Here is a 12,879-nt window from a genome sequence, read left to right on the forward strand (position 1 = left end):
TCTCTGTTCTTAGGTCAGAGTTTGAAAAAGGCCCATGCTTTAGGGCCGAAACATTGCTATTTTTGGGATTGCCTTATAAATAAAAATATATTTTTCCTGTTTTTTTTTTTTGTTTGTTTTTTTGGGTGCCAAGAACTTCATAGATTCATTGTCTTTTAATAACATTTGTGCTTTGTTTTTTGTGATTTTATAATACCACATAACCAACCAGCTCTAAAGGAATGGAGATGTCCTTACACAGTAGTGAGCAGGTGGGAGGCCCGCAGCTCCAATTCCGGGAAGTCCTGCTGAAACTAATATAAATGGTTGCAGAAAAGCACACCACAAATACAGATCAATGACACACTGCTGAAATCGGAGTGTCTGTCACCACTTCATGCTGCCCCCAGAGACCACAGCATAAATGTGCCAACCGCTTCCCTTTAAAGTTCTAATGGAAATTTCATCCATGAATGATAATGGATAGTCAATATGCTGTGTGGCCTGGACAGCAATAATGGATTGCGCATAGATAAAGAATGAGTCAGAAATTGCTGCTTAGTTGACATAGATTAGCAATAACTAGTTCATTGAACTCCATCATTGATTATCAAAAGGTGCTACCATCCTTCCTAAAAGCTAAAAATCACTTAGGCCCCTTTCACACATCAGTTTTTTTTTGCCGTCAGTCGCAATCCGTTGGCTCGGCGGATCCATTGCAGATTGTGAAAAACTGATGCGACGGATCTGTTTTTTCGCCTGATCAGACTAGCTGATCCGGCTAATTGGATCCTAAAAAAATCAGAGCGTGCTCACTTTAAAAAAACGGATTCCGTCATTTGACGGAACCGGCACCATAGGCTTCCATTCTAGCAAACGTTGGACGGAGACCAAAAACGTTACTTTGTCGGATCTGGCGAACGACAGATGAAACGTGAGGCAATCCGTTGCTAATACAAGTCTATGAGAAAAAAAAGATCCGGCGGCATCAGTCGCTGGATCCGTTTTTTTTCAAAATTTGACGGATTGCGACTGACGGGAAAAAACTGATGTGTGAAAGGGGCCTTATCGTTCTAAGCATTAAAATATATTTTTAAAGTGCTGTGTCCTCTTCTTTTTCTTGGTCACTTTAACTGATGGTTGTCGCTGGATGACAAGCCACTGTGAAACATGTAACCGCTAATCCCTGTTGGTCATGGCGTGCTGCTCATAATTTTCTGTATTCATCTGTTCACACCTATGTCTTTGCTTTTTTTTTTCTCTGGTTACTGCTAGGCAAAATTAGTTTTAACCGTTACCCCAAAATTCCCTTTATTAGATCTCTTTGACTTTAAGGCCATGTGCACACGTTCAGGATTGTTAGCGTTTTTTTCGCGTTTTTTCGCTATAAAAACGTGATAAAAATGCGAAAAAAAACGCTTACATAAGCCTCCTATTATTTACAGGGTATTCCGCATTTTTTGTGCAAATGTTGCGATTTTTTCCGCGAAAAAATCGCATAGCGGAAAAAAAAGCAACATGTTCATGCGGAATTGCAGGGATTCCGCACACCTAGGGGTCCATTGATCTGCTTACTTCCCGCACGGGGCTGTGCACACCATGCGGGAAGTAAGCAGATTATATGCGGTTGGTACCCAGGGTGGAGGAGAGGAGACTCTCCTCCACGCACTGGGCACCATAAAAGTGGTCAAAAAATAAGAAATAAAATAATAAACAGTCCTATACTCACCCTCGATGTATTCCCGCCTCCTCGCACGCTGCCGTTCGGTTCCTGTAGCTGGTGTGCGCTGAAGGACCTCGCCGAATGACGTCACTGTCCTGTGATTGGTCGTGAGCGGTCATGTGACCGCTCACGTGACCGTGACGTCACGGGAGGTCCTGTGCGCACAGACCAGCTAGAAGAGGAGCCAGACGGCCGCTGAGGAGATGTCTGGGTGAGTATAAGCATTTTTTTTATTTTTTTTATTATTTTTAAACATTCTATCTTTTACTATAGATGCTGCATAAGCTGCATCTATAGTAAAAAGTTGGTCACACTTGTCAAACGCTATGTTTGACAAGTGTGACCAACCTGTCAGTCAGTTTTCCAAGCGATGCTACAGATCGCTTGGAAAACTTTAGCATTCTGCAAGCTAATTACGCTTGCAGAATGCTAAAAAAAACGCGAAAAAAACGGAAAAAAAACGCAAAAAAAAAAATGCGGATTTCTTGCAGAAAATTTCCGGTTTTCTTCAGGAATTTTCTGCAAGAAATCCGCAACGTGTGCACATACCCTAAGGCTATGTGCACACGTAGGAAATGTGGTGCAGAATTTTCTGCACTAAATCTGCATCTGCAGATTTGATGCAGTTTCTGTGCAGTTTCTGTGCAGATTCTATGCAGTTTCTGCGCAGATTCTATGCAGTTTCTGTGCAGTTTCTATGCAGTTTCTATGCAGTTTCTGTGCAGTTTCTATGCAGTTTCTATGCAGTTTCTGTGCAGTACAATGTAAATCAATGTGAAAAAAAAAAGCTGTGCACATGGTGCAGAAAAATCTGCAGCAGAAACGCTGCAGAACTGCACAAAAGAAGCGACGTGCACTTCTTTGAAATCTGCAGCGTTTCTGCGCAGATTTTTCTGCACCATGTGCACAGCTTTTTTTTTTCCCATTGATTTACATTGTACTGTAAATCACAGTGCAGTTCTGCAGCGTTTCTGCAGCAGAAAAATCTGCTGCAGTTCTGCACCAATTCTGCACTAAATCTGCATCGTGTGCACATACCCTAAAGGGGTATTCCCATCTTCAGGATCCTATCCCAATATGTAGTAGGTGTAATAATAATAATATTAGCAAATACCTCCCATTAGAAATGTAGTATAGTTCTTCTGATTCACTTTGTGTCTTTTCTCATGTGCGGGCATTGCAGTAGCTTGGGTATCCATGGTTACGACCACTAGCAACAAGCAACCTATAACTATTTGAGTTGTCGAAGCCATGGATACCTAAATTACTGCAATGTTTGTCAGCAAGAAAAGCTGGGCAGACTGCTACTCCTGCCATCGGCGGATGAACGACCTGCCTAGACACAAAGGGCAGACTACGATCTATAGGAACACGAGATGGCATGAAGGATTTCTGGCTGCACCAATACGGTTGCCATCAAGCTTTAAAGTGATATTGTGTGTTGTTTGTTTTTTCACCCCACAGTTCGCGATCGTGTTAGAACAAAAATGGAGCGTGATATTTTAGTGGAAGTTAATCATCCGTTTATTGTCAAATTGCACTATGGTGAGTAATAGATTTCTGAGTGCTGATAGAATGGCACCAGCTGCTCGCATGTCCCATCCTGCGCTCATGTAATGCCTCTGCTTCTTGTTAGCAGTTACACTCTGTGCAAATGCCTAAATATGTCAGGAAGTATTAGCCCACAGGAGCAGGTTCTGTCTGTACGAGGACTACCCCAACGACACATTTATTTTCGCCATTGTACTGCTCTGTGTCTCTCGCATTACAATGTCTTTGATCTCCTCTTTGATTCTGCACGGTTGCCACTTCAATGTGCAGTCTGTTCTGCAAGCGTAAAGTAGTACAGCTTATTTGCCTTCACATCGCTTTAATTACGGTTTCATGCAGATGGTACTTTGCATAAAATATAATTTACGTTTCTCGTATTGTTTGCAAACTTGAAAGGAAATGCATGACAATAACACAAAGAAAAGAAGGTGTTAGATATGTGGAAATAAGACGTTTTACCATGTATTATGTAGAGAGGACCTGTCTATAGTAAATACAAATAATTCTGGAGCAGCTTTTCTAAGACCGCTCCATTGTGCAGCCCCTCTTATTCCTCCTGGAGATGTATGAATAAACTGCCAACGGGGTGTGTCCATGTACTGTACATTCCGTATACTGAGACTGCTGTGCAGGGACTGAGCTGCTAAAAAATATTCAGACTTCTAAAGTATTGCAACTTAAATTATTTAAAGAATAATAATGTAATATTACAGGGCGCTTTGATGATACTTGCTCTTTTTAAGCACAGCCTGTATAAAAACAAAACAAATGTTTTAATGATTTCTAATCTCTTGTTCCAGCTTTCCAAACAGAAGGCAAACTATACCTAATTCTGGATTTTCTCAGGGGTGGGGATTTGTTTACACGCTTATCCAAAGAGGTAGGTTTTTTTGTTTAATAATCCTTTTCTTTTGTCAAGCAGTTTAAAATACAATGAAAGGTAAATTTTCTCCCTTATTTAACATTAAAATAATTCACTGCTCACTATTATACTTGTGATCAGATGAACCACAAAGAAGCTCTCCTTGCCGGGCCTGGCTCCTCCACTTCTTTAGGTTCGATATGAAAGAGCCAGTCTCTAGTCCTGTTTATGAAGGGGTCTGGCTGAACTACTCCCTTTTATAAGAATAAAAATCTTTATTTTTATTTAGCGCTATCATATTACACAGCGCTTAACATACATTATCATCACTTTCCCCGAAAGGGCCCACAATCTAAAGTTCCCTATCAGTGTGTCTTTGGAATGTGGGAGGAAACCGCAGTGCCCGGAGGAAACCCACGGAAACACGGGGAGAACATACAAATTCCTTGCAGATGTTGTCTTCGGTTATAACTGAGCGAGCCTCTGCATCAACCATAACCGAGAAGGAGACTGGCTTCAAGATGGCCAGCCCCCTTCACACACTGCACTAATGACATGTTGCAGAAAACTTTTTTTTTTTGTATGAAATCGTGGCCAGTAGCGGAGCTGTCGGTGCCAGCGATGATATCTTTTCTCGCAGCATATTTCTTGATACAGTTAAAATAGTGAAAAATGTCTACTTTGAAGCACAACTAAGGTTTTTTTTTTTTGTATGTTTGTTTTTTAATTCACAACCCTTTGAAAAAAAACAAAAAAAACAAAAAAAGTGTTAACTATGCTTCTTTACGTGCACACTCATAAAAACTCGTTATCGCACAATGCCATCACAATCAAGGAAAAAGTGTCGTCCAAACGTTCCTCTGTATGATCAGCGCTAATAATGATGTAGTTGTAAGCTGACAGATTACTTTGTGATGTGCAGAAAGCGGAATGCTTGGATATCACAGATCATCCTATCCTGGCTTTCTTCTAGGCCCTGTAAATTAAAAAATAAAATAAAAAAAGGTGCGGAAAGTTAATTAAGAGTAAAATAAAAAAAGGAAATCCTTAAAAATACATAAAAATGTATTTATTTGGTGAAAGATTGAATCAAAAATAAAATTCACCCTTACAATGTGTCAGTCTGAGAGAAGTCATCCAAAACCCTTTGGTCTTTAAAGGGATCCACAAGATGTTACATGTTATATCCACAGAATAAGTCATTAATTTCTAATAGTACATGTATAGCGTCAGACAGTGGTGATGTGTCCATTTGGTACAGAAGCCAGTGGGGAAGCGGCAATCTGACTGAATTTTTAGGGCAGCTTTTTCTTAAACCCTGGATTTAGTAACTGCTACCCTCCTAAATTATAGAACGTAAGACAGATGAGAAATGTTAAAAAAGCCTTTGTGCTTATTCTGACTATTGGACATACAGATAGTAGTATGATATTTTCCACTATTAGAGTGAGTTTTATAGTTGGTTACAATCAGGGTAAATGATGGATATTTTAATTGTTTGCTTATTTCGGCTGGTAGGTAATGTTCACTGAAGAAGATGTGAAGTACTACCTGGCAGAATTGGCACTTGCATTAGACCATCTTCATACACTTGGTATAATATATCGGGACCTTAAGCCAGAAAAGTAAGTTCTTTGTACTTATGACTTGACACATCCCTATATATCTGGAGAGCTAAAGAACCATACAATGCCACTTTTCCTTATGTCTGTAATTGAATTTGTCGTATCCAGTTGTTCTCTGCTGTTCCAGCTTCGCTGTATCTTTGTAATGAATCTTGGGTCTGGACTGAAGCCAGGTGACCCACTCTTGTATGGTATCGGAAGGCTGCCCTATATGATTATATTATGTAGTTGACTGACCTACAGAACAAGTGGGCTTCATTCATAAAAATGATTATTTGTTTTCCTAGTAAATTAAAACCTCAGTTTTGACTTTTTTTTTTTCCTAGTATATTGCTTGATGAGGAGGGTCACATCAAGTTAACAGGTACGAATGAATACATTTTACAGTAAAGATCTGGTTTGACATTTTAAAGCATAAATGAATCTTTTAGGACTTACTGTAAAGTCATGTTAGAATAGCTGTAAGATATATTTTTTTGCGCAAAATCCACCCACCTAGCATGATTGACAGCTCCTCCATACTTCTGCTGTTGAAATCTCACAATGCTCAGTACAAGCTGCAGCTGTCAGTATTCTCTTGTCTTCTGCTGTAGTCATAAAATGCTCTTAAAGAGGATATTGGATCCCGAACTTCAAGTATGAGTGTAAAGCCCCTTTAATGCTTATTACGTTATGTTTCTAGTAGATTTTCAATGACACATTAGTGAGAAAACGTTTTTTGAAGTTTTAGTCTCAAGTGCATTGAGGCTGGCGCATCACTTCTCAAAAGTGCTTTGTACTGATATCTTTGTTAGGAGTCCTATATCCTCCTAAGGGGAGAGTCAGGCGGCCACATAACCATTCCGAGCATTGCGATCCTGAGTTGTCTGCACTCCTGACCCGAGCGTGATGGCTACATAGGAATACAGGCTGTCCTGCTTCTGTCGGGGGGGCAGATGGCCAGTCCGAGAATTACATTGCGATCCTCGTCCGAGTTCTACGACCGTCTGTCTCTCCACTTAAGATCAGGATTGTACAGCCATTCTGACAAGGAATACCGTCCTTGTCAAGTGTAAAATAGCTAATCTGTGCAGTTTGTTTTGTGAAATTTGACAAATCCACGTTAAAGGGGTTACATATAAAAACAAAAATGGGGCCCGCACACCTTTAGTATTAAATGAATGCACTGGTGCACAAACGTTATGTGGTCAATATACTAAAATACACATACACAATGCATCAGCACTGCGACTAATGAATACATGAGGTCTAAAAGGTGCGATATAGCTGTAAATATTTAAAATGCAACGTACTTGACTTTTTTGAAGAAATAGCACAAAAGCCATCCTACCACTTCAAGGTGTAACTTTTAATATGGATAGTACCTAACACTATATATTCTACCTCCCCATGTGCCAGTTCAGCCTCATGTAATTGGGGAGGCTGGTTTGGCACATGGAGAAGTGTGACTGATCAGAAAAAGCTAACTAAGTACGTTGCATTTTTAACGTTTACAGCAACATTGCGCTATTGGAGTTCAAGTACTCATTAGTCGCAGTGTGCTGGCGCATCGTATATTTATGTGCACTTTAAAGGGGTTGTCCAGTACTACTATATTGGTGGTCTAGCATTGTGATCCATTGCAGAGAGGAACAGCACCACTCAGTCAGCTGTGTAGTGTTTGCAGTGCGGTACTGCAGATCCACCCCGTTCACTCTAATAGGGGCTGATTGCAGTGCCTGGGCGCGGGCTGTGGGCACGGCTTACAGGTATCGCACATGCTTCCTGGCTTGCATGTTTCCATACAATGTCATTAGTAGCACTCGCCTCCTGCTATGAAAGTGAACAGCAACAGAGAACCCTTCTGTGTGTCAACCACAGAATGGTACAGGAAAGATAAATATCTTGGTACAGTGTTAGCCAGTAGATAGAAAAATATTTAGAATTGAGTCCTTAGTGGTTGATACCTTTTTAATGGCTAACTGAAAAGATGGTAACAAATTGCAATTTGTTACCATCTTTTCAGTTAGCCATTAAAAGGTATCAACCACTGAGGTCTCTCAATTCTAAATATTTTTCAACTACAGAATGGGAAATTCTAGCTAGGTATGACACTTTAGTCAGTCAATTCTTAAGGCATAGCCTCTACTAGAGATGGATATTGGCGTCCTTATTTTACCTTTTGTTCATGGTGTGATGGGCCCTCAATTAGGGTCAGACTGCGACATCCACTTTCTGTTGGTTCTTTGTTTTTGGAAGGTGGGGTCTAATTTAATTACATATTTTTATATTTATGGCCTGATCTGTAACAGAGGCAAGGCTACAAGCAAATACGAAATACATTTATACTGCAACCCTCAGATGGACGTTAATCAGCAAAAATGGCCTTGTTTCCTAGCAGACTATTAATTCTACTTACCGAATGTCACCTTTTATTTTTCAACTGCAAATGTGAGCCCATTGTTGTAGGTATATCTGTGTCTGTCTTATTAGATTTCGGTCTCAGTAAAGAGTCTATTGACCACGAGAAGAAGGCATACTCTTTCTGCGGGACAGTGGAGTACATGGCTCCAGAGGTTGTAAACAGACGAGGCCATACACAGAGTGCTGACTGGTGGTCTTTTGGTGTCCTCATGGTAGGTGTCTTCATTCAGAATGCTTTCTTCATAGTATTTTTTACATCTTTTCACCTATTCTGCACTGGTTTTGGCAGTATATAGTGTTTTATTATCATGTCCTTTTTCAGTCAGTCATGCAATAATCCTTGACCTCTGATGAGGAGAGAATGTACTGTGTGCAATACTTGAGTTTGTGGCCATATTTCAGTCGAGGGATAATGACTATTACCATCTTTTGCATCATTAATAACAGGGAAAGCCTAGTCTTTGTCTTCACTGCAGCATTCAGTTCAGTGTCCTAAGCCTCATAGACAAAAGGTTGATGGAGCATCTAATCTAGAGTTGTAGAACCATTAAAAAGAAACTTAAATTGAGTTAGTCACCCCCCAAAATGCATTTTAAATGGCCTCTATAAGAACCAAACTAGCAGTGCCCCCATTACTGGTACAATGCCTGAGAAAATAACCTTTAATTCCTATGTAATGTAGGTGGCTTTGGTGCACCCTTAGTGTGGCCTAATGTTTGGTGCACCGTTTCACCTCCTCATTTGCATATTAAGGCGCTTGCCCCACTTGTGATTGACAGTGAGCACTTTGTGTGTGCTGTCGCCATGTGTGCAGCCACACTCGCAGTGGCCAGTCATATTTTCCCTGACTTTTTTCTTTTTTTTCTTTTGATGCCACTCACTGCCCTTTCTTGCCATTTTATGGTAGCGAGCTGCGTCAGAGGAAAAGTGACAGGGAGATAAACGCGCCCTACAGCTGTGTGCACACACGCCAGCAACATTCAAACAGTTCTCGCTCTGGGAAGCAAGCACGGCCAATCAGAAGCATGGATAGGGTCGTAGCATGCAAATGAGGAGGTGTAACCGTGCACCAAATTCTTGGCCACACCAAGGGTGTCCAATCCCTAGTTACTTACACATGAAACCGGTTATTTTCTCAGGTACTGTACCAGCAACAGGTACCCTGCTAGCATGGTTGTTATAGGGGCCAAGTCCTGCAGCACTGTGCAACTCATGTGAAATGCATCTTGGGGGTTTTCTGAGACTTGAAAATCCCTTTACGTTTGTAAACCACATACGGTAGGTGTTATGATGCGGTGTTTGGAGCAAGCACTGTGCTTTCGTTGGGTTTGCAATGAGACAATGATAAACGGTCTGAAGAGCGCAGGAAAGAGACACAGACGAGAGATGGGGTTAAACCACCACGCGTTTTGACAGAGGATCCGTCTTCATCAGGTGGATGTTTGTTGGGTTTGCGGCTTCTGGGTCAGTGGTTTAATAGCTCTCCACGTTTTCTGCCTGCAGTACGTTACCTACAGATGGCATTAACCGTACGTGGGGAAATGAACCTAAATCCTGTAGCATACATGCAGGCTGCAGCCATCTGCTTATGGTGCATAGACTGAGAAGGGTCTGCACAACTTGCCAGATTTTTCTTCACTTTCCAACATTGGTTTGCCTTTAGTATTTAGTAACTTCCTAGCGAAAACGCATGAAATACCGAGGCTGTGCTGTGTTTACATTTCTTGAGTATTCTAAATTAATTTTTATTCTTAGTTGCCCTCACTTTCCATTGTTTGCTTCACGGGAGAATGTCCCAATTTTATCAACCATCCAAGTTCTTAAAATGTGAATTGGAGCAAATCCAAAATGCAAAAAAATAATGAAAATCCTTTAAAATGACGGCGCCTCTCATGTGTTTCCTGGAGAGCACCATGCATGGCTCCGATCTCCGGACCCGTGGATGATTTTTTTCTGGGCTTCCTCCAGTTACCCTTGCAGCTTTATGCTCAGTGTGTACTGCCATCTGTCCACACCCCATGTCAGATCAGGCGGGACGTTTTTCAGAACTTGCTGAACTGGAATTGGTCAGAATATTCTGGCAAATTAATGGACATTTTTTCATGAGTGAACTTTAAAATCTTTCTCAGTACTAGTTATTAGAAGCGATAACATCCAAGCCTGGGCTTCCACGTCATTAAATGGGGGAACACATCTTGTGTGTATGACGTCAGCTGGACCCGTTTCGTCACGGCTGCTAGAGAGAAGGATCGGCACGTTCTCATCGACCCTACACCTCTAATTGCTGTGGAGTGAATGGCAGTAGTTCTCCCATACTCATGCATGCTCCTTTTGCAGAGAGTGCATTTGTTCTCCATGGGAAGAGAATAGCTGCTGCCAGTCTCGATTTGGTATGTTACAATTCTACATGCCTGATCCTCCTTTCTCCTGCCATCTCAGTGAATATTCTGGACATCCCCTATACCCATGTGTGTGGGGGCATCCTTATATTGTACGCGGCCTCTTCCTCCATGGAGCTGGGTATTGAGCACAGTTTAGATAAATGGCTCTGTTATATGCAGTATAGCTCACCACATCCATCATGTGGCCAAGACGACACATTAGCCATTCCATGACAATTTTGTTAATGGGCTATAATGTACATCTTGATTAATACATGTAGTAATTACAACTATGCTCATCAGTTAGCTTCCATCATATGCCGTGTGGTGTTCCTCATCCTTGATAAATACTACTGGTTTATTGTCCTAAAGATCTTGCATCTAAATTAGTCATGCCCAAATGTATCTAATTCATGTGACCCTTTGCGGACAAGTGTTCCTTTGTTTCCCTCGCTGCGTTCTGTGCTAGCCGCCCGTACCTCCTTATCTTTCTCTCCCAGAAGATATAAAAATAACCCCAGTAATGTACCGGGAGCAGCTACTGATTAGACTGGAGCCTCCGCATGGAGTAGATTTAGTGCGCTGTCAGATGGGGGCTCGGAAAGTGTCCTACCCTAATGCATTGCGGAGGGAAAGTGTTTTTCCACTGCTGGATGAAGACTTTTCAGCCTTTCCAATACAAGCAATGTCAGTCTAATGCCTTTTGTCTACATGTTTTGCCCACAGTTTGAGATGCTTACGGGTACCTTGCCATTTCAAGGAAAGGACAGAAAAGAAACTATGACCATGATTCTGAAGTGAGTAGTCGTACATGGGCCTGGTGTTAATGTAATCTGTATGTGAGGGCTACATTAGTATTAATGTATTGGGTGACTGATGCTGTAATCCTGCCCCTTCCTAGTAAATGTGTGGGCCGTTGGTTGTGCTCGTCAAGTGGCCCACCCTCCATGTCGGTGAGAGGATAAAGGACATCTTGATGCACAGGTTTGCTGTAGAAATCATATTTCTGCTGCTGGAAACCTCTGTGTGAACCAGAGCAGGTTTAGGAAAATGGGAGAGCTGCAAAGTGGAATCTGAATGTGACAATTGGCTCTTGGGGGGACCAGAGGGGCCGACAGCTGGCACCAGTAGACAGCATTCTGCTGGCTGGTGGGCAGCAGTGGGCGCATGATTATTCCCCTGTCTGATCTTCATTTAATCAGCCTAGTGCACATCACATTCGACATCTACATTTTCATAGGCCCCCATTCACCAGACGGAGGTCCGGCAAGTATGCATCTCGTTAAGATGGTCCTCGTCACTGCCTTGGCATCTGATGTAACTTGTAAGGAGTTAAAGGGGCTCTGTCAGCAGAGTCACTGATAAAATGAAGGACCGCCGCGAGGCAGGGCCAATCGTTCACATACACCTTCCCACCTGCTTGTTTTTCCTCAATTTCCATCTGCCTCTTTTTCCATTGACAGCTCTGGCTTCATAGAACCAGAGAACAGCAGATATAGATGGAAAACCATCAGGTGGAAAGTTGCATATGAATGAATGGGCGCGCTGTGAAGCCCTGGGCTCCTGCACTTGGTTTGAACAGTCATTCCTTCCTGACAGAGCCCCTTTAAAGTCGGCCCACTACCCAGGGTTGTAATGCTATTTGTCTGCAGATTAACCCTATAGCTGCAGGTAAATGGCATTTTTGGTGATCTCCTGAATATAAAGCCAAGCGTTTATTGGTAAATGATGGGGACAATAGATTCCCAGGAGGGGTGATTTATGCGGTACTATTCTCCTGCTTCTGCGCACAGTGTATTCTGCTGTACAGGAAGCTCTGCAGCATGTGTTTCCCATACAGAGAGCCAGCGGCGTATACTGTGCAGTACGAGGAGCCATTATATCCATACTCGTATGTCAGGGTTTCTGATAACTCAGCCATGTAAGAAGCATTCCCGGAAGCAGACAATTCTTGGTTAGTAACTTAATTTGTGCCCCCCATAGCAGAGAAAGGACTAACTTCTGTAACCCCACTCCTGGTTGCTGGGACTTAGAAGCAAACGGCCTGGCACTACTGCTGCCCTCTGCTTTTACATACCTTCCATAGAAGTGAATGGTTGTCACTGAAACATCCATGGTTTTGCGGCAGCAGCATAGCTCACTTATTATTCAGTATCTGTTACTCCATTTCATTTTTACAGAAGTTCTGCAAAATGGCGCGGCTGCACTGATATTTTTTTTTTTTTTCTTTTCTTTCTTGCAAACCCGCCTATGGTTGGGACCTTAAAAGCAGTAATTCCCAACTCGGCCATAAAAGGCATAGATGGAAATAACCATTTAATGACCTCTGTAGCCGGCCTCTTACAGGCTTTTGTA

At 42.0% G+C, this 12,879-nt stretch overlaps 1 protein-coding gene across 1 annotated transcript in view; it reads left to right on the plus strand.

The window, feature by feature from the left end:
• Positions 1 to 12,879, plus strand: part of RPS6KA3 (ribosomal protein S6 kinase A3) — a 175,671-nt gene that overhangs the window by 133,533 nt on the left and 29,259 nt on the right. Inside the window, exons 5-10 of the mRNA XM_077294621.1 lie at positions 3,167 to 3,247; positions 4,054 to 4,133; positions 5,634 to 5,740; positions 6,067 to 6,104; positions 8,213 to 8,355; positions 11,251 to 11,321. Coding sequence (XP_077150736.1) covers positions 3,167 to 3,247; positions 4,054 to 4,133; positions 5,634 to 5,740; positions 6,067 to 6,104; positions 8,213 to 8,355; positions 11,251 to 11,321 — 520 coding nt within the window. The remainder of the gene's footprint in view (positions 1 to 3,166; positions 3,248 to 4,053; positions 4,134 to 5,633; positions 5,741 to 6,066; positions 6,105 to 8,212; positions 8,356 to 11,250; positions 11,322 to 12,879) is intronic.

Source organism: Ranitomeya variabilis, chromosome 3, assembly GCF_051348905.1.
Source record: "Ranitomeya variabilis isolate aRanVar5 chromosome 3, aRanVar5.hap1, whole genome shotgun sequence".
NCBI lineage: Eukaryota > Metazoa > Chordata > Amphibia > Anura > Dendrobatidae > Ranitomeya > Ranitomeya variabilis.